General features: G+C 30.1%; 1 protein-coding gene across 1 annotated transcript in view; it reads left to right on the top strand.

Annotated features, from left to right (window-relative positions):
* Positions 1–11323: 11323 nt before the first annotated feature.
* The window catches only part of LOC127731831 (uncharacterized), a 51383-nt gene continuing 39779 nt past the window's right edge, over positions 11324–22927 (top strand). The window contains exons 1-2 of the mRNA XM_052240671.1: positions 11324–11350; positions 11769–11870. Coding sequence (XP_052096631.1) covers positions 11324–11350; positions 11769–11870 — 129 coding nt within the window. The remainder of the gene's footprint in view (positions 11351–11768; positions 11871–22927) is intronic.

Raw genomic sequence — 22927 nt, 5'->3', positions numbered from 1 at the left:
TTTTCTTTTATTAGTTTTTAGATATATATCAATGCATATATTGTTCCATTTTCAAATACATTTTGAAAATTTTGAACTTTTAACACCAAATATACATCATTTTATGAATTATAAAATATAAATCTTGCTTCAAACTGTTGCATTTTAATTGCTCCAAAAATCTAGTGTTTAAGGAAACAAATGATTACTGGTAAATATGATATTTGATCTTCCTACTTTTTTTGCGTAAAAATATTTACACAAGTCAAGTTATACAAACCATAATTTAAAAGATAATGAAATGTTATTGGTCATTTTGATAGTCCTAAATTGGTTACAGTTTTATTCGGAGTTTTTTCATCGTGTTCAGCCATCTGAAATCAAACAAACTTAAGCTATAAATGTATACAAAGACCTTTTCAATAATTTTGAATCAGATTATATTGTGTTTGTTTGTAAAACATGACTATAATACACATGTATTTAAAATTCGATCCTTTTTTTGCAGGACTCATGTTAGAGACAGTAAGAAAATAATTATAAATAGTTATAAAAAAAGATTGTAAGCATTAGGTTAGAGAGGTTATTTTTCCATGCAAAAATCACTTTAGATTGTTGAATTCGGACAAAACATGAAAAGTACAGTAATTTTGAAATGATAAAATTAAAGGCATTTTTGGATTATTTTTTCGATTTGACAGATGTCCAATTGTAGGATATTTTACAAGTATACTATTCTTCAATCATAGCTCATCTATAGAATGTTTTTACTGTTTTTGCACATAAATAGATACCCACAATTCTGAAGATCTCGGATGAAACATTTATGATGAATTAAATCTGAAGTCTCAAAAGTTAAACTTTTCCCTTTTTTGCCAAAAATCTACACTTTAAGGCATGCAAAATTGACATTTATTGACATAAAACCATCTTTTACATGATTTCCTTAACATCAAATTATATAAAACCGGTATCATTTAAAGTATTTTTTACTAAATGTAAAACATTCAAAGTCTCAATTCAAATATGTTTATTAAAAATAATTTTTTGTTGTTTTTTCACTAAAAATTGTATAAAAATTGTTCTCATTTTATAGGGAAATCTACGAAATATTACTTTTTTTTTAAAATTTTTGATTGATCTAATATGATCTGTCATATGATATTATTTCGAATATCTTGTGAATACAAAATGAATATATAACTGTAAAAATAAGTACTTTTTTTTCTTTACCACCAATTTAATGTAAAAGTAAAAAGAAATAATTGAAAATTCATATTTTTCCTGGACAGCAATATTTATTCATTAATATTCTACAAGTTTTAAGATACGTATGACACGTTGACTCGATTGTATTGGGTGCTTCAAAATCAGATAGAAAGAAAACCAGGCTTCAAATGTGGTATCTATCAATGGTAGTGAATACAATTGTCTTTTAATCAGCCAATAAAAACTTATTAAATAAGACAGAACTACCAGTGAAAAAATGCCAGAATTGAATTTTGATACCAATAAATAAAGAAGTTATGGCATAATCAGTCGATATCTATCAATGTTGATAACATCTATGATAAATCTGACATACTCCTTTGGTCTCTTGTAAGTTTTCTCATTGGGAATAATACCACATCTCCTTATTTTATAGATTACAGAAATAACAGCTTAAATATTAACTCGAGACATTAAGGCATTGAAATTAATATTATCATTCAACAACAATTTCAACAGATTTCTTTTGATTAGAAAGCAGATTGTCTTGCTTCTGTTTAAGCAACTGTTTTCTTCTTTCATTGGATACTAGTTCATTGTCGACATTACAAGCCAACAACATATTGTTTGTATGATTTAGAATCCCTCAATAATGAAAAACTTACTTTTGTAAATAATCCTGTACAAAATGTGTCAAAGTTTCTAGGATTTCTCTATCACCTGTAGACATGCTACAATCTCCTTCTACAATCTCTTTGTGAGGAAAAACGTTTTCCAACAGCACGCAGTGTTTAAACATATTAGGATGTTTAAATATGTATCAAAGTGTGCAACATAAGTTCATTTTTACCATGTTTACATCAAAACATGACAACCTTTAGCGGTCTTCAAATTGAAGAGCATCATGTTTAGTATGCCTAAATACAACTGAAAACAAACTACCATTTTCAGACGATTTAATGCACATGATAATTTACATATGCACATATACCTGAGATGTTATGATCATGTCATGATGTACACATCGTCATCTTTTAGAATATGTATTATTTTTTTACTGTAGACTGTTTTTGATAAGAAAATAATACCAGATTAACCGAAAATTAATTTTCCAACCATAATAACCCAAGATGACTATTAAAAAATGACATTTATCTCAAACAAAGTGTATACAATGCAATCAAAATATGTTTGTTTAACAAGATTTTTAAATTCTGCCTGGTATATATCAAGTTTGGTCTTATTTCTACGTATCTCATCGTACTTAATCAGATACCTGACGTAAACATAGTTTTGTAAGCATCTGATGTTACTTGCTACTAAGAAGTTGATGAAATGTTGTGTTAATATTTTAATGCAAACAATATTAATTCAACACATCTCATGTCAATTATATGTCAATTATATGTTAATAATATCAAAGACATTTTAGAAGTATATACAGTTGGATCACATTTTTTCATGTCGTCCTTCTGAATCCATTGATATCATTTTTATTTACATTTCTTTTAACTGACAGTTCTGAATAAAGTTCACGCTGACACTGACTCCTGATAAATTCCCAATTCACTGATGAAGAATCCTCATAAATATACACACAACTGGTAATGAATCTTCATAAATGTACTTACCACTGTATGAATCCCCATAAAATCAAACATCACTGCTGATGAATGCCACATACATTCTCTCATCACTGATGTAAAAAAATCCTCGTAAATTTACACTTCTCTTATAATAAATCCTCATATATAACACGCCATTGGTCATGCTGATGGCAAACCTCAATAAACTAACACCACTGATGTATCATGTTAAATTCACATGATGATGCAAGCTGATAAAATAATGTATTTTTTATTAACAATCCTCATAAATTCAAACTGCACTGGTGATGAATTATGATGAAATTTTACTTCACTGATTATTAATTTTCACACAATTACCGAGGCATCTTGATCCATCCATACATTATTAATTGATACATTTATACACCATCCGGGTGAAGCCCGTTTAAATTCACTGACCCTTTATCTGTAAGTTCCTTTGATATACACATTACTGATAATCAATCTTCTAAACACACCAATACTGATGATTCCTCCTTAATTCACGCACAACTGATTATGGAGACTATTTGATTTCACAGACCGCCGAAGGTAAATCCCAATCAAATTCAAGGAATTTCATCACTAATAATGAACCCTGCTCAATCCATTAACCATTGATAAATCCTGATAAACTCACGCACTACTACCTACTAATCATCATTAATTCATACTTTGTTTTATGATAAACTCACACAACGCATATAATGCATCTTCGTCAATTCACAATTCGATAATGTCGAATCTTGATGAATTAACACATCATTGATGATCAATCCGCATACATTCACACTTCACCGATATGAATCTTCATTTTTTCACACTTCACTGATGATGAATCAAGATAATTTCCCACTTCTCTGATGATGAATTCACACTTTGCTGATGGTTACTCCTCACCAATTCACAGACTACTGACGAGGATTATAATCAATTCACACTTCGCTGATGATCAATCCTTATCACTTGATTGATAACTGAAATGATCCGGATAAATTCACACAACACTGATTATGAATGCAGATAAGATAACAATTCACTGATTTTGAATCATGATAAATTCAAACACCGCTGATGATGAATTTTGATAAATTGATAATTCACTGAGGATAAATCCTGATAAATTCGCACTTCATTGATGTCGAACCTCATGTGTGTACACACCAGTGATTATAATTTCTCATGAATTCACACTACGGATGGTGAACCCTTTTACATTCACACACCACAGATGTCGAATCCTTACTAATTTCAACATTACAGATTATGAATCCTCATTACTTCACACAACATTAATAATGCAACTGTATCAATTCAGAACTGATTACGAATCATAGTTTTACACACCGACAACCATTAACCCCTTTCAAACCAAACCATAATTCACCATAGTTTTTTCCCTCAGTGACATGCCTTGCTCCATTTATATCATGTATTGTTCAACTTAAAAGATCTTGAAAACTATTCACATCCTCAACTCTAAACTGTAAATATTCCTAATTACGATGACAATTCTGTTTCATTACGCAATTGATTTCTTTTGCTTGTAGTCATGACCCTGCTCTTCATCTCGTTAATTGTATAAGAATTCGTTTAGATCCTCACCTCTTAGCCTGATATGTGGTTGTGATATGTTGAACTGACATGTGCCATGACCATATATCTTGTCCATGCATAGAGGCTCGTATCATAAATGTGTTTGGAGTGGAAATATATGCAGTCGACTGCTATGCGTTCTACATTGTCCGCTATAGACACAATGTAGAACGCATATCAGTCGACTGGCATATATATTCACCTAAATAAACATCTGTGATACGAGCCCCTATGGTCCATTGTGGGAGGGAGATGGATATTGCTCACCCTTTTACCAAGGGCAACTTTAGATAAGAGCATTGACATCAATGTGTTTATTTATAAACCAGTGTTTACCTAATCATCAGACAGATTGATACACATCGCGGAACATTTTAACTTTGTACTGTGTTGTTATGAATTTTTCCAAATGAGGACACATGTTGAAACACAGATTTTCCACAAGACATGTATAACGCATTCTCTTTGTTTATTTTCTTGACAGTTTTTTATTTTTTGGTTAATTGATTTGAATGACATTTACATGCCATGGTCTAAATTAAAATCATTTTCATGGGTCTTTAACTCGTTAGAGTGCATGGGTGAGATAGTGCATCTCAAGAAAAAATTAAAACTGCCATTCTAACACATAAGTATATACAATTTTTTTTACAATTTAGCCATAAATGATGTACTTGATGGCGACAAGTTCTCAAAAGTATCTATTCATTACTCTCCTTGACAATAGTTGTTGTCGTCTCTGGTGGTGGATCATACCACATCGTCTTATTTTGATTATATGCCATGCTAGCATGTTCTTCTAGACCTTTGAAACCAGAAGCACTTGTTATCTTCAACACTTGTACCATATAAACATCAGAGTGTGGATACAGCAGATTGTGCCTATATGTCACAATGAACCTAATTCACTATAAAAAGTTACTGTTGTGAAAATTTCAAAATGACAACTGTAGTAGATAGCTGTCTTACTGGCAATCATATAACATCTCCTTATTTCATAAGATGGATAACTGGGAAACACAAAATGTGACAAATACTTGGTTTCAGTCTGAATATTTAACTGGTTGATTATTTGATCAATAAAATTTGGAACAAACAAAAACAAGTACTGTACAAATTTACCAACCACACACTAAATTGATATATAGTTAGTATTTCTTTTTTGCTGAACATATTTCTTAAGAAAAATATAAATTGTTTCCTTTTCCAATACCCTATAGCAGTTTAGGACTTCGAAATTTTAATTGCTCCAAAATCATGTTTTTCAAGGAAACAAGATATTGAAATGCACCATTGGTCACTTTGAGGGTCCCAAACTTGATACAATTTGATGCGTTGTTTTTTTTTTTGTCTTGTTCAGTCATCTGAAATAAAAGAAATTTTATACCACAAATGCATCGTATTTTGCTAAAAGACCTTTTCAAGAATTTTGAATAAGATCAATTCTAATTTTCTAACTACAATATACATATATTTCAAGTTCAACACCAAATAAACAACATTTTATCAATTTTAAAATGTCAACCCTGCTTCAAACTTTTGCATTTTAATTATTTCAAAAATAAAGTGTTGAAGGAAACAAATAATTACCGGTAGATATGATATTTGATCGTTCATACTTTTTTTTTTTTGCCTTCAACAAATGTTATTACTATAAGGTACAAATATGTACAAAACTAATATAAACAATTATCATGGGTACATGTTCATGAAAATTATGACACAAGTGCAGTTATACAAAACATAACTTGAAAGATATTGAAATGCACCATTGGTCACTTTGAGGGTCCTAAATTGGTTACAGTTGGATTCGTGTTTTCCATCTTGTTTAGTCATCATGGTGATCTGAAATAAAAGAACTTTTTAGCTATAAATGTATAGACAAGTATTTTGCTGAAAGACCTTTACAAGAATTTTGAATAAGATCAATTCTAATTCTATGTAAAACATAACTACAATACACATATATTTCAAGTTCGATTTTTTTTTTTGCAGGACTCATATTGGAAAAGATTGTTACCCTTCTTGCATGTCTGGCATACACATTCTCATTCACATTTTTTTGTGTGTTATCTGTGATTTGCATACGCCCCTTTACAGAACGTATTATGGTATACCATTATCCGACCGTATGTCCGTCCGTCGTCAACACTTCAGACAATAACTCAAAGACGCGTTCTCCAATTTGCATGACACTTTGATGAATTGTTTATATATGTATATTGACATACGTCCCCTTTTAATTGAAAAACAAATTCTGATTTTACTTTTTGGAGTGTTGGGAATTTGTTCATAAAAAGGAGGGATTTTCCAGTTTTCGGACAATAACTTAAAAAAAAAAAACGGTTCCCATGAAACTTAGTTGACTATATCTATTGAAATAATTTATTTTTTTGATAAATTTTTGATATGACATTGCGAAGTTATGGAACTTTTTTTTTGAAAAATCGTCGAAAACTGTCCATTTTCATACTTTAGACGGTTATAGAATGTCATTCGTTTAAAAATTGAGGCCACAAACTTAGTTCAGGTAGCCTTAATAGTTCCAAATTATTCATGTTTTATGTTTTCAGTGCATGGTTTTGTTTTTTTTTTGGTTGAAAGGGGAAAGGTGGGGGGGGGGGGGGGGGTCTGTTTGAGCAGTACTCACAGTATTATTAGTTGTAGTCAAGTAACATTTAGGAAGTTTTGTCAGATCTTCAAACTACTTGGGTTTTATTCCTAAGGTATAGGGTAAATTAGTTTTGCCCCATATCACCCACTTTTCATTTCATAGAAGACTTCAATAGCTCATAAAAGGTCATTAAAAAAATTTCAGCAGATTATAGATTTCTTTTTTTACAATTTGAGACCCAAATAATGCAAGTGCAAAATATAAGGAAGATTTTCCCGAACTTTTTTAAAAATCAAATATTTCGAAAAGGAGTTCCATAACTGATCAATATTTTTAGCTTATTTTGTTCCTTATCTAATGCACTTTTGATTTAAAGAATCAATTTTAAATTCCAGATTTTTTTAATTTCACCTGAGTACATCCTTAAAGCTTAACGATGAGCAAAAAGGGCGACGGCGTATCATGCGCTCATGGCGCAGTTCTTTATTTTTTTTTTGTATTTGCATTATGAAGGGATTTTAAATTCGGATCATTCCACATACTTTTTCTTACACGGTGTAGACTCTGTCTTAACAAAAATGTACTATTTATTTGAATGCACCTTTAGAGATTCTTAATCAATTTTATATATTCAATAGATTAACTTCAACTTCAAATTGATATCTTCTGCTGATCGCCTCTACATAGTCAGTGGCATCTGATGTATCATCAACCAGTTAAAACAAATAATAAAATGTTAAATTTGAATTTGGAACATTGCATTTAAAATTAAATATCAAAATTTTCTTAGCGTCAGAACACATGGAAATTATATACCATTACTTATCATCTAACATCAATGGGTCGATACCTCTGCTGGTGGACTATCAGTCCCCGAGGGTATCATCAGCTCAGTAGTCAGTACTTCGGTACTGACATGATTTATAACAAACCTTTCTAAAATTGTCCGTTTATAAATTTTGAAATTATAAATAAACTAAGGTTTCAACTCCCTCAGGCAAAGTTGACCTTAGATGAATTTGGCTATTTGTTTTAGGTGTTTTTGTCATATAGCTCTTCAACTGTCTCGGTACTTATACATCCCTTGGATTTCAAATGTTTGAATTTGAGCATACTGATGAAGGTAAATCCAGAAAAGCGCTTCGGACGCATAAAATTATTAAACGATTTGTTTTCAATTTTTTTCATCACTGGGTCGATACCTCTGCTGGTGGACTATCAGTCCCCGAGGGTATCATCAGCTCAATAGTCAGTACTTCGGTACTGACATGATTTATAACAAACCTTTCTAAAATTGTCCGTTTATAAATTTTGAAATTATAAAGAAACTAAGGTTTCAACTCCCTCAGGCAAAGTTGACCTTAGATGAATTTGGCTATTTGTTTTAGGTATTTTTGTCATATAGCTCTTCAACTGTTTCGGTACTTATACATCTCTCGGATTTCAAATGTTTGGCTTTGAGCGTTCGTGATGAAGGTAAATCCAGAAAAGCGCTTCGGACGCATTAAAATTATTAAACGTGTTGTTTTAAATTTTTTACTACTACATGTTCATTCACTATTAAACTTAAGATCTTGTGGAACATGACAGAAACATTATAACTTTACAATTTTAATGCACTTATGCATTTGTTTTTTTTATACATGTATCCGTTGTATGATTCAGATCTTCTAAACTGTTTTTCCTAATAACTTGTCTTTATGGGATACTTTGGTCTTGTAACGACACGTTCCTCAAGACTGAATGTAGAGCTGTGATAGAATTGATTGATTAATAGTGATAAAGACGCGCAGCACTATTGGTCACGAAGGGGTATAACTAATTCAATGAACCATTAGCATCATCCATTTGCATAGCATATTAAGCTTTCTGTGTCAATGTTTTTATATGAAATGTTTCTACCTTTTGGATATTCACATTTTCTTTTAAAGTAAGACGAACATGGATGAAAAGGAAAAAGGTATTTCAAGATTGCCATCCTTTAAGACCTCCCCTCAGAAATGTATGACGAATCTTAATATCAAGAAATGCACAATGTATGTGCTTTCTAAGAAGCCATAGGTACCTGAAGCGTTACACAATTGCGAAAACAAAAATTAAATTGACCTTCATTATTTTAAACAATTCTCTTGTTGTGCTTTCTTACAAGTTTAGCTTACTGTACATGTTTGTGTAATGCACTGTTGACATGTTTCACTATCACACCTGTATCTTCATGTATAGCCAAGACATTGATTTCCGATAGTAAAAATGGTGCTATATTTCTTTATTGTTTATTAATAGCAACACAAAGGGACATGGAAATGGCACATGTTACACTAAAATTTGGTCAAAATTAGAATATGAGCATAATGAGTTATATTGTACATGTACATGTTGTACCTTTTCTGGAACCAGAAAACGTTGACATTTATCCATCAAGTGATCAAATAAAAATCAGATGCTTTTCATCTCACTTTTTATTTTAAATGTAATGGAAAAATTTGAGCGAAAAGAAATATTTGTAACCATTACAACAAGTTTTGATCCTTTGTCTGGTATAGATATGAATATACAGGCTGTCAAACAGAAACTACCCACAACAAACATACATAACATTGGCACTCATAACACATCTTCTTATATCTATAAAACAATCTTTATGTTCATAAAACACATTTTAAGGCGGCAATGCATAATATATTTTGCTATCTAAACATAACTGCATTGCACACTAATTTTCATGATCATATTTGAAAACTTAACCTGGTCAGTGAGGCCAACATGCAAATGTATGATTACTATTTAGATCCGATTTTACTCCTCTTTATTCTGCAATACCAGACAGTCATGTTGTTAATCAGACAGATTTGATCAACAACAAATATGTGTTAGATTATCAAAAAGAGGGGTCTCATTGTACCTGTCGTGTTGCACTGAATAACTTATTTTGTTTTCTGACAACATAAATATTATCTAAAACTTTGTTTTTACCTGTTAATAAGAAGTGGACGAGTTGTGTTAAAGTTTAAGATCATATAAGATCAGTTCTAAAAATTTATACATTTCACAATAAAATTGTATTTACTAGGATAGTGTTGATTTCGCCATCTAACGAAGCAAATCCATCAACAAACATGTTGGGTATTTGCCATTAATGTAGAGTATACAAGATATGGAACAGAATCAGATACTACATGTTTTATTTCGTTTAGTGGCATTATTTTTTATTGTTAACATCTGATTGAATTTGTTAATAAGATTTTGACAAGAACAAGTTGTGTTTATATTTTAAATCAGATACTATCATCAAACAAATAATATGCAAAACATGTTTTTGAAATAAAACCAAATACTTGTTATATTGTATTTGTATAAGGATTTGCCTTTTCGAAAGGAATCAAGATCTACAAATATTCTATGCATTTGTCTATGCAAGTCTCACTTTACTTGTCTCATCAAACTTTATCAGTTAATAAACATCATGAAGGACCATTTTTATTTTCTGAAAATTGTTTTTTTTTTATTGAAATTTGATTGAACTTGTCTGAATACGAATTCGATAAGCTACAAAATAATACTAAACTGTGAAAAAATAATAACTAACTGGAAAACGAAAAATCTAACAATGATAGGTAAAATAGCAATTGTTAAATGTCTTCTCAAACCAAACCTTATATGTTTAGTTTCATTAACAAACTTACACCATGAATTTATTCAAAGTTTAAAACTGTAATGTATATTCTATATAGGAGGATAAACAAGAAAAAGTAAAACGAAGCAAAGATAAGACTGATGAAAGAAATCAAATCTTATAGGGTAACCAACTGATAACGTTTCAAGAAAAAGGTTTAGTTTTTACAGAATGGATAAAAGAGGGCATCATGGGTATTGTTCATATGAATGATATTATCGACCAGAATGATAACATTTTTTAAGATATGATATATAATAAAGTATCCTTTAAATCCAATCTAATGTTTGAAATTTCAAAACTAAATTATACTATACCAAATAAATGGTTAAAGGTACTTACATCAGATAACCCAATACAATCAAAACAACTTGATAAGAGCGTGTTGTGTTAACTTCTTATTCAGATAATATATATAAATGATGGAATTTCATACATTTCTTACAAAAAATGTTTCAAATGACAGTTCTGATCGAAGATTTGACAGTTCACAACATGGGTCTGAATCAAATGATACATGCTATAAATTGTTTTTTACTTATTTATGTTGGATAATCATTTGACTTGTCTGATCAAACTGTATTAGATAATAAACACGATAATGGACCAGATTTTTTTTCTGACAACAACTTATCTTATTAAGATATGATTTTACTTGCCAATAAGAACTTGGTGAGAACACTATGGATTAACTCATTGGTCATATAATCTGAATTCTACAGACGGATATAATGTAAATTATTTTTTAATTATTGTAAATATTTGTAGGAATTCTATCAAACGGGATCTTAATGTAATTGTTTTATCAAAAGGACCCGATTGAAATTAATATTTTACACATTTCTTACCAAAACAAATGTTTTACACGACAGATATGATTGAAGCGTCTTACATTTCACAGCATTGATATGAATCAAATGATGTATGTTGCATTGTTGTTGTGGGTTTGTTGTTTATGTATAATTTACAATGTGACTGGTCATTTTATTCAGTTTAGATCAATAGTTCTTGTAATATATATTTCATTTATTTTTATTACACACATTGTTTAGTTAATGACACACGTGTTAATGTCTGTTTTATGTTACAGGATGGACATACATCATTATTGGTTGCTGCCTTTATTGGACACCTAGAGATCGTCCAATACCTTGTCACAGTCGGCTGTGACAAAGAAGCAACAGACTACAAGGTGATGTTATATATCTTCTCAGTCTTATTTTACTATTCTTTCTTCTGAATTAACACAGAATCATATTGTTTAAATGACAACCGATATGTATTAGAATTACATATAGTTGGATCTTATTTTGACGTTTCTCATCGTACTTAATATAGTTAAAAGGACCTATTAAGAGGCAATGCCAGAGAGCATCTGACAGGTGTGTTCAACGAAAAACAAATAATTCGTTAAAAAATATCATTTACCAAATCAGTATAGCATACTGTCTGAGAATATATGATATTTTTTACAATCGTTAGTGAATTTGACATTGTTCTTATGAAATTCAATATAAGAGCTCAAACGGCGAATTTTTACTAAAATGTATAAGAAATAGAGCCATTTTCTATCAGTTTTTAACTATCTATCACCTGAAGAAACCAACACTCACGGCTGAACTACCTATATGGCAGTCTAGTACTATGTTAGTATTAAAAAAAAAAAAAGTTTGGTATCTCATTTAATCGTTGCATAAAAAAAGTAAGAACAATGCAAAATATCGTGAAAATTACATGAATCAAATTGCAAAATGCCATTAATTTTTAATTTCTATTGTATATACATGATATAATTAATCGATCATAATAAAGAAATGTAGTCCCTTCTCCCCTATTTTATTTTTGGTTATCAATACCAACCATTACTCGGTATTGTTTTTCAAAAAACAGTTTGTTTCTGTTGTACATATCTTCACCCTTTGAAATAAACTTTAATATTTGGCATATGGAAGCAGCACCTTAAGATAGTGTGTTGAATACCATAGAATATAACCTCTGACCTTGACATTTACCCTTCCAGGTCAACTTCCAATTAAGAAATTATTGCGTGCAGTTATTATTGCGATTGTTAAACAATCCACAAATATACTAGTTTCTTTTTTGCCATTTCAGGACATGCTGCAGACAAATATTGATATCACAATTTATACCTTTTTTTATTGCGACACCTACAGTACTTGCAACCTTAGGCGTAACTATTTTAGCGACCAATCAGCAGTTATCGATCTGTCACCGATTACTCAAGTTCACGTCAAACTCGCGTCACCAATCCGTCAGACTTATAGTACAAATATTTGACTGATCGGAAGGATCGGACTGATTGGACGGACCTATCTGATGGACTGAACTCTACTACGTCACACTCATATAAATTACTGAATCTTATTTGCGGTTCATTCGATTAAAATGGCGCCGTGGAAAAATACGAAGAGTTCAAGTACAGAAGCTCGACATTTTATTATTAATCATTCATAATTAAAAGAGAAGATAAATATGCGGGGACCCATATGAAGAGAAATATGCGAAGACCAATCGAAACAACATCTGATTCAAAAATATAATAACACTTTTGAATATTTGGATGATGTATTGGCTCTCAATAATGACGATTTCAGTATGTACACTAAAGAGATTAATCCTGCTTAACTGACTTTAAATAAAGCTAATACTAACAATCAACACTGTCCTTTCATGGATCTTGATATTTATATCTTTAACGGGAAGCTTAATACCAACATGTATGATAAAAGAGATGATTTTTCACTTCTTATTGTAAATTATCCATTTTTAGATGGTGACGTTTCCTTGTTACCGTCTGATGGTGTTTATATATTTTAACTTGTTCGATTCGCTCGTGTATGTAACGACGTATTTGATTTTAACGAACTAAATCTCTGTATTACTGAACAAGTATTACACTAGGGTCTTCGATATCACGAACTAGTCAAAACATTTACTAAATGTTATCATCGGTACAAGAACATCATTCGTAAATATAAATCAACATGCATACATCTTATACGTTTAGGTATTTCACATCCAATCTTTTATGGCACAAACATGTCGGTATTCACCTCAAAAGCTAACAGAATCTTTAAACAGACTTATTCAGAAGGGATATCGTTACGATACTGTTATCAGGTCATTAAAGATGGCATATTTTGGTATTACTATTGATTCACTCATAGAGTCTTTGCATCAGAAATAAACACATTTGTTCTAAAACCAGTTGTTGGCATGATACGGGTTATCTTCTTCTCATATATTTTATGATGGTATGATACTAAACCTCTAACGGGAGGGATTGTGCTAGATTTTCATGAAGACATAATCTTTCAATTAGTTAAATTGAGGTCTGGAGCTGGTATGTCAGTAACTGCTAGTAGTCCTTTGTTAATGTATGTATCATTGTCATTTTTCTTAGTTTCTTTTGTTACCTATTCTGACATCGGACTCGGACTTCTTTTGAACTGATTTTTACTGTGCGTATTGCTGTGTGTTTGTTTATTTTACATTGGCTAGAGGTAAAGGGAAAGGGTTGAGATCTCACAAAACATGTTTAACCCCGCCGCATTTTTTCGCCGGTCCCAAGTCAAGAGCCTCTGGCCTTTGTTAGTCTTGTATGTTTTTTTTTTATATTTTAGTTCATTTATATGTTTTGGAGTTTAGTATGACGTCCATTTTCACTGAACTAGTTCACATTTTAGTTAAGGGGCCAGCGGAGGCCCGCCTCTGGGTGCGGAATTTTCTCGCTGTGTTGAAGACCCTTTGGTGGCCTTCGGATGTTTTCTGCTCTTTGGTCGGGTTGTTGTCTCTTTGACATACTTCCCATTTTCATTCTCAATTTTAGATACAACTACATTAAAATATTATTAAAAAATTGTGATTTTCGTTTAAGTTTAGCTTATTATTTTTTCAAACACGAATATTGCTAAAACGATGTTACTCCCGACTGTTGAAAATAATCCGAAAATACTCTGAAAATGAAATGAAATGATCATTTATTGCAAATTTCATTTTTATAATACCACCAAATCATAGTACGTCACATCCGGTTGCATACGAAAAAGGGTCGAAAAAAAAAATTCCCTTGAATTTGAAAGTTGTAGGAAATTAGTCCTACATGTAATTGCAGTAAAAAATGTCTTGGTCATAATCATATATCTTGGGTGTTTCAAAGCACCATTATTTTGTATTTGGTGTTTATACAGAATATTTTGGAAAATTGAGGTTACATGGTTACTAAAGCTTGTATACAGGTAAGAAAGAGTTGAACATTTGATTGGTTAACTTCCAGTGATAGGTATTTCCTTATATGCAATGAAATGTTATATATAGTACTGGACAGGATAAAACTTTACTCATGCGAAGTATTTCTTTATTTTAAAAAAAGATCAATTCAGCACATTTTTTTTTTAAAAAAGGCAAATTTAACAAAGACTAATAAGGGAAAATCAATGGTGGTATAACACTATAATATAAAGAAATATGCAGCAAGATGGAGATTTGAAAGCAATGCGAACAAATATAAAGTGTATTTTCCCTAATCATTTTTTTTTTTTGAAGATTAACTTAACAAAAATAATTATATCCAATGACAGTCTTCGTGTAATTAAATCTTAATGAGAAAAAAAAATGCACACTTATTTAACACAAAGAAGACGTTACATATTTTAATCATTATATTATTCAAATTTGATAATAAGTAACTTATCAAAAGGCAATTTAGATAACTGATTGCTAACAACAGTGATTTTTTTTTATAAAACGACAAAACATTGGTATTTTTAAACAATTTAACCATTGGAATAAAGATATAATTCCATTGTTATTCAAAGCACACGAAAGTTTAAGAACCTTTAATTAACTTATAATAAATAACATTGCATTATTTTTTATAAAAAGAAAAAATATAAGTATTTTTAAACAATGCGAACAACATTTTAGTATATTTTCTCTGATATTCATTTAATTTAATGAAAAACAACCAATCCTGATGTACAAAATGTACTAAAGTCATATGACGGTTTCATGATTTCCAGTAAAATAAAGAAATACTTGCATTCTTATTCAACAAAAAACAAAAGTTTAAGTATATCTAACCATTTATTATGCACATCCTATACACAATCACTTAAATAAAGGCATGTATAATGACTGAGTGCAAATGACGTTGCATTATTTCTGATATAAAAGAAAATATATTTGCAATGTTAAGCAATGTGACCAAAAAGTTAGTATCTTTTCCTTGAAATTCAGCATATTTTATGAAAATTAACAATCCTGATGTAGAAAAAGTAACAAAATCAAATGGCGGTTAATAATTTATATTGAAATACAAAATTATTTCATTCCATTTCAACACAAAGAAAAGTTTAAGTATTTTTTCTCTTTATATCATTAAGATATTAAAACATATGATAATGAGGCCTTTGAAATAACTTATCCTTAATGTTCATTTAATTTTGTGAAAAAAAACCCATCTTGATGTACAAAAACTACTAAAATCCAATGGAGGTTCATGATTTCTATTAAACCAAAGAAATAAATGCATTCATATACAACTCAAACAAAAGTTAAGTATCTTTATCCTTATAGTATACATCACATCTTATGCAAAATTAATTATCTAAAGGAATTTATAATAGCTTACTGCAAATGGTGTTGCATTATTTCTGATATAAAAGAAGATATATTTGCATGCTTAAGCAATGCGAACAAAAATTTAGTATCTTATTTCAAAAATTCAGCATATTTTATGAAAATGTTTCTATTCAACACAAACAAAAGCGTAAGTATTTTTCTCCTTATAACATTAAGATATCATAAAACAAAATGATCATGAGGGCTTTGAAATAACTAATTATAATTAACATTGCATTATTGTTGATAAAATGAAGAAGTATAGGCAATTTTAAACAATGCGAACAACATTTTAGTATCTTTTTTTTGATGTTCATTTAATTTTATTAAAAACAACCCATCCTGATGAACAAACATAACTACAATCCAATGGTGGTTTGTGATTTCTATTAAACTAAAGAAATAAATGCATCCTTATTCAACTCAAACAATAGTTTAAGTATCTTTATCCATAAAGTATTCATCACGTCTTATACAAACTTACTTATTTAAAGGCATTTATAATAACTTACTGCTAATGGTTTTGCATTATTTCTGATATAAAAGAAGAAATATAGGTAATTTTAAACAATGCTAACAACATTTAAATATCTTTCCTCTGAAATTTATTTTTTTGTGAAAAAAAACAACCAATCCTGATGTACAAAAAACAATCAAAAATTTCATGAGCGGTCAATCATTAGAATAAAGAAATTCTTGCATTCTTAAATAATCAACAAAAACAAAGGTTATGCATATTAATCCTTAAATTAATCACATCTTATACACAATTACTTATCTAAAGGCATTTTTTATTTCTGATATAAAAGAAGATATATTTCCATGCTTAAGCTATGCGAACAAAAATTTAATATCTTTTCCTTGAAATTCAGCATATTTTATGAAAATTAACGATCCTGATGTAGAAAAAGTATCAAAATCAAATGGCAGTTCATAATTTCTATTGAAATAAAGAAATTATTTTTTTCCTATCCAACACAAACAAAAGTTTAAGTATTTTTCTCCTGATATCATTAAGATATTATAAAAAAAATGAGCATGAGGGCTTTGAAGTAACTAATTACAATTAACATTGCATTATTGTTGATAAAATGAAGAAATATAGGCAATTTTAAACAATTTGAACAACATTTCAGTATCTTTTCTTTGATGTTCATTTAAATTTGTGAAAAACAACCCATCCTGATGTACAAAAAATACTCAAATTCAATGGAGGTTTATGATTTCTATTAAACCAAAGAAATAAATGCAATCGCATGCAACTCAAACAAAGTTTAGGTATCTTTATCCTTATAGTATTCATCACATCTTATACAAAATTACTGCAAATGGGGTTGCATTATTTCTGTTATGAAATAAGAAATACAGGTAATTCTAAACAATGCAAACAACATTTTAATATATTTTCTTTGATATTCATTTAATTTGGTGAAAAAAACAACCCATTCTGATGTACAAAAATGACAAAAATCCCATGAGCGGTTAATACTTTCCATTAAAATCAAGAAATTATTGCATTCTTAATCAACAAAAACGAAAGTTTATACATATTAATCCTTATTTTATTTGCATCTTATACAAAATTAATTATCTAAAGGCATTTATAATAACTTACTGCAAATGCATTATTTCTGATATAAAACAAGAAATATAGGCAATTTTAAACAATGCAAACAACATTTTAATATCTTTCCTTTGATATTCATTTACTTTTGTGTACAAGAAGTAAAAAAATCCCATGAGCGGTTAATAATTTCCATTCTTAATCAAACATAAGTGTATGCATATTAATTCTAAAATTATTCACATCTTATACAAGATTACTTATCTAAAGGCATGTATAATGACTGATTGCAAATGACGTGGCATTATTTCTGATATAAAAGAAAATATGTTTGCATGTTTAAGCAAAGCGAACAAACATTCAGTATCTTTTCCCAAAAGTTCACCATATTTTATGAAAACAAACGATCCTGATGTAGAAAAATTACCTAAATCAACAATTTCGTGTTTATTTTGTTCGGTTGCTTTCCTCTTATAATTGATGTGTTTCCCTCGGTTTTGGTTTGTAATCCGGATGTGTTTTCTCTTAATTGATTTATGACTTTTGAACAAAGAGTTCGTTTTACATACGAGTTTTAATTATATACGTATCAGTCCGATCTGTGCATTTAATAATTTGCTGATCGATCGCTGACTATTGTCACGGTTACTCTCACAAAGCTTGTTTCACGTATCTGACAGAGTCTATGTGTCATCGATCACCGATCATTCATCAATCAGTCAAACTTCCGTCACCGATCAGTCAAGTTCCCGTCAAACAGTAACGCATAAGGTTGTATCTCTTCGCAATTTTCCCAATAATGAAAATATTACAAACATTTCTGAACAGCATGTTCTTTCTTGCCAAGACAAGACCATTCCAATGCAAGAAAAAATGTGTACCTTCAGATCCTCCCCTGCGTCCAAAACAAAGAAAATTAGTAAATATCTCAAAAATGGTACAAATCTCCTTCCTTTAACCATTCATAGTTTTATTTGCCTTGATAAACCAATCTGGTTTACCATAGTATTGCCCCTCAGTGACATGCCTCGCTCAATTTATATCATATATCGTAATACTTAAAAGATCTTGAAAACTATTCACATCATCAACCCTAAACTGTATATATAGTCGACTGGCATATATTTCAACTCCCAAAAACATCTATGATACGAACCCTTGTGGTCTATTGTGGGGAGAAGATGGAAATGTCAAACCCTTTAGTTATGAGCATTGACATCAATGTGTTAAATCATAATATAAATAAGAAGATGTGGTATGAGTGCCAATGAGACAACTCTCCATCCAAGTCACAATGTATAAAAAGTTAATATTATAGGTCGAATTACGGCCTTCTACAAGGAGCCGTATGTATAAATCTGTCTAATAATTAGGTAAACCAGTTTTTACGTAATTATTAGACAGATTGATACCCATCGTAGAACAGTGTAACTTTGTACTGTATTCTTATGAAATAGGCTCAATAAGGACAAATGCATATTTTTTGTTTAGCTCTTGACAGAGTTGAAATTTTTTTATAACTGATTTTAATGACATTGAATGTGGTTAAAATCATTTCCAGGACCTTTACTTCACTTGAGTGCATAGGTGGGATAGTACATATGCAGCCTATGCAGCAGGCAAACATTAAAACTGCCATTCTTATACATAAGTATATATAATTTTGTTACAGTTAATCATATATTATCATTGCAATCTTACCACGTCTTCTAATTGTTATTATCTGCCACGATAGCAGGTTCTTCTAAACCTTTGGAACCAGAAGCACTTTTCATCTTCAACACTTGGACCAAATAAAAATCAGAAGGTGACTACAGCAGATTGTTACCATATGTCACCATGAATTTGATGATGTATGAAATGGCACACAGAGAACTGAGATAGATAGCTGTCTCACCGGCAATCTAAAACATCTCCTTATTGTGATCAATCAAATTCAGAAGAAAACAAAAGAAAGTACTATACACACTTACCAAGGACATAACACATTGATATATCTATAGTTTGTCATTTGTTTTGCTGGATTTGTTTGTCATTTTTTTGTTTCTTTTATTAAATTTTAACAATTTAGAGTGTTGAAATTTGAACAGCAAATATTCAACATTTCATAAATTATAAAATATAAAATATAAACCTTGGTTCAAAAATTTGCATTTTAATTGCTCCAAAAATAAAATTTCTAAGGAAACAGATGAAATAATTACCGGTAAATATGATATTTGATTTTCATACTTTTTTTTGCCTCGACAGAACTTATTACTATAAGGTACAAACATGTACAAAATTAACATGAAAAATTAGCAAAGGTACATGTACATAAAAATTATAACACAAGTCCAGTGATACAAAACATAACTTGATACAAAGATATTAAAATGTTCCATTGGTCACTTTGACGGTCCTAAATTCGTTACAGTTTGATGCCTTTTTTCCATCTCGTTCAGTCATCTGAAATAAAAGAAATGTTAAGCTATTAAAGTATACGCACGTATTTTGCTGAAATACGTTATCAATAATTCTTAATAAGATCAAATTAAATTTATGTAAAACACGTCTACTATACATATGTATTTCTAATTCGATCTTTTTTTTACAGGACTCGTATCGGAGGAGATTGAAATCCTTTTGGCATGTCTTGCATACACATTCTCATTCATGTTGTTATTTTGTGTGCTATTTATGATTTGTTAACGCCCCTTTACAGAACGTAATATGGCATACCATTGATCAACCGTCTGTCTTTCCGTCGTCAATCCTTCGAAAAATAACTCAAAGACGCTTTCTCCAATGTCCATGATATTTTGTGAATTGTGTATATCTATTGACGAAAGATCCCTTTCGATTTTGATAAATTAAAGATATCCTTTATGGTTTTCCTTAGGCCCAAGATTATGGCATTTACATCTTACTTTGGTGTCCACCGTCCATGATAGACCCAAGTACTGTTTTACGGTTTTGTGGACTGTAAGATTCCCCAATTGATCATCAAGAACACGTATTATTATTAATCCCTTAGTAATACATGCTAGACTTTTGTAAATAATCCTGTACAGAATGTGTCAAAGTTTTTAGAATTTCATTATCACCTGTAGACATGCTACAATCTCCTTCTACAATCTCCTTGTGAGGAAATACGTTTCCCAACAGCACACACTGTTTAATCATATTAGGATGTTTAAATATGTATCAACACGTGAAATACACGTTCATGTTTACCATGTTTACATCAGAACATCACAACCTTTAACGGTCTTCAAATTGAAGAGCATCATTTTTAAATACCAAAGGGTCGAAAACAAACTATCATTTGATTAGGGACTTTCCGTTTAGAATTTTTCTCAAAGTTCGGTTTTCTTTTTTATTTTACTTTTTTCCAGAGAATTCAATTCATAAGTTATTTGCATATGAACAGATATCAGATACGTTATTATTATTTCCTGATTTACTTATCGTCATCTTTGAGAATATGTATTTTTTTTTATTGTGGACTGTTTTTGTTTAGGAAATAAAACCGCAATTCACTACATAAGCAGTCGAATTTACTGAAAATCAGAATCAATTTTCTAATCATAATAACCCAATATGACTTAATCGTAATCTTTTGAATAAATGCATGTAGTAGGTTTGTGACTGAAGCTAGATATGTAAGGTTTGGTATAATAAGAGATTTTACAATTGTTTTTTTTACCTATCATTGTAAGATTTCTCATTTTCAAATTGCTTATTAATTTGTCATATTTTTGTCATATTTTTTTTTAATATTAAGCTTATTGCATTCAGCTCGATTTGTTCCAAAATAAACTTCTAGACTTTTAATTGGTCCTGTATTCCATATAATATTTATGAACTTATTGTTCCAATGTTTTAATTTTCACAACCAAATTCCCTCTGTTTTCTATCTGTTTAGTTTTAAACCTGATAGTGTCCCAAAAATTTCAATGATATTAAGAGTGTGACGTACAAAAATGTACTTCATTTTTCGATTTTAGAAAAAAAGTGTTGTGTCGTCGGCTAATAGTGAGATCTTTAAACAATGAATTCTAGTATCAAGTTTAATTTGAAAACCTTTGATTTTGGAATCTTTTCTTCTTCTGCATTGCGAAATTTCTACAGCAATAACAAAAATCAGGGATTTTAACGTGCATCATTGCTTAATACCGCGTTTAATGTGGTAGGATGATGAAACCAACCCATTGTTCAACATACAACCTTTTATATCTTTATACAGAGTTTTAACCCATTTTATAAAAGGATTTGGAAGTCCGAATTTCGTTAGTGCTTCATACATAAATGGCCATTCCAATGAGTCAAAGGCTTTGGAAAAATCTATGAAGAACACTTATCCTTCAATATTAAACTTTTCTGCATGGTCTATTATGTCTTAAATCTGACGAAGTTTTTTTGGGAAGGGAAAAAAAAGTAAAACGAACGATATTAAGCAATTATGCTACTGATGGAGGTCTTAAGATGACAGATTTAGACAAGTATATAACTGCACTACAAATAGAATGGTTCAAAAGACTAACAGCAGATAATTTTGCTAACTGGAATGTGATTCCGACTTTTTACTTTAATAAATTTGGTGCTGATTTCATGTTACTTTACATTGATCCGGTCAATTGTTATTCAATACAAAACCTACATAAAACTTTACCAAAATTTTACTTAGACATTGTAAAGTCCTTGTTCAAAATACAAAATTTAAATAATGTCAAATTCACTTTGAATTTTAAAAACAATAGACAGCAAATCTGAACGGGAAACACAATGATAAAGTTTCAAGGATAGTGTTTAGTTTTTATAAAATGGATAAAAGATGGTATTATATATATCAATGATATTATTGACCAGAATGGTAACATCTCTCAAGATATAATATCTAATAAAGTATCCTCAAATTCCCAATCTAATTTTTGAAAATTCAAAAACAAAATATTCTAAACCAAATGATTGGTTAAAGATACTTAAATCAGATTCATCGATTAAATCTAAAGTAAACAATTAACTTAAACTATGCATTACAACAAAGAAACAAAAATAAA

This window comes from Mytilus californianus, unplaced genomic scaffold (assembly GCF_021869535.1).
Source record: "Mytilus californianus isolate M0D057914Y unplaced genomic scaffold, xbMytCali1.0.p SCAF_20, whole genome shotgun sequence".
In the NCBI taxonomy this organism is placed as follows: Eukaryota; Metazoa; Mollusca; class Bivalvia; order Mytilida; family Mytilidae; genus Mytilus; species Mytilus californianus.
This window is presented reverse-complemented; position numbering and strand designations above follow the sequence as displayed.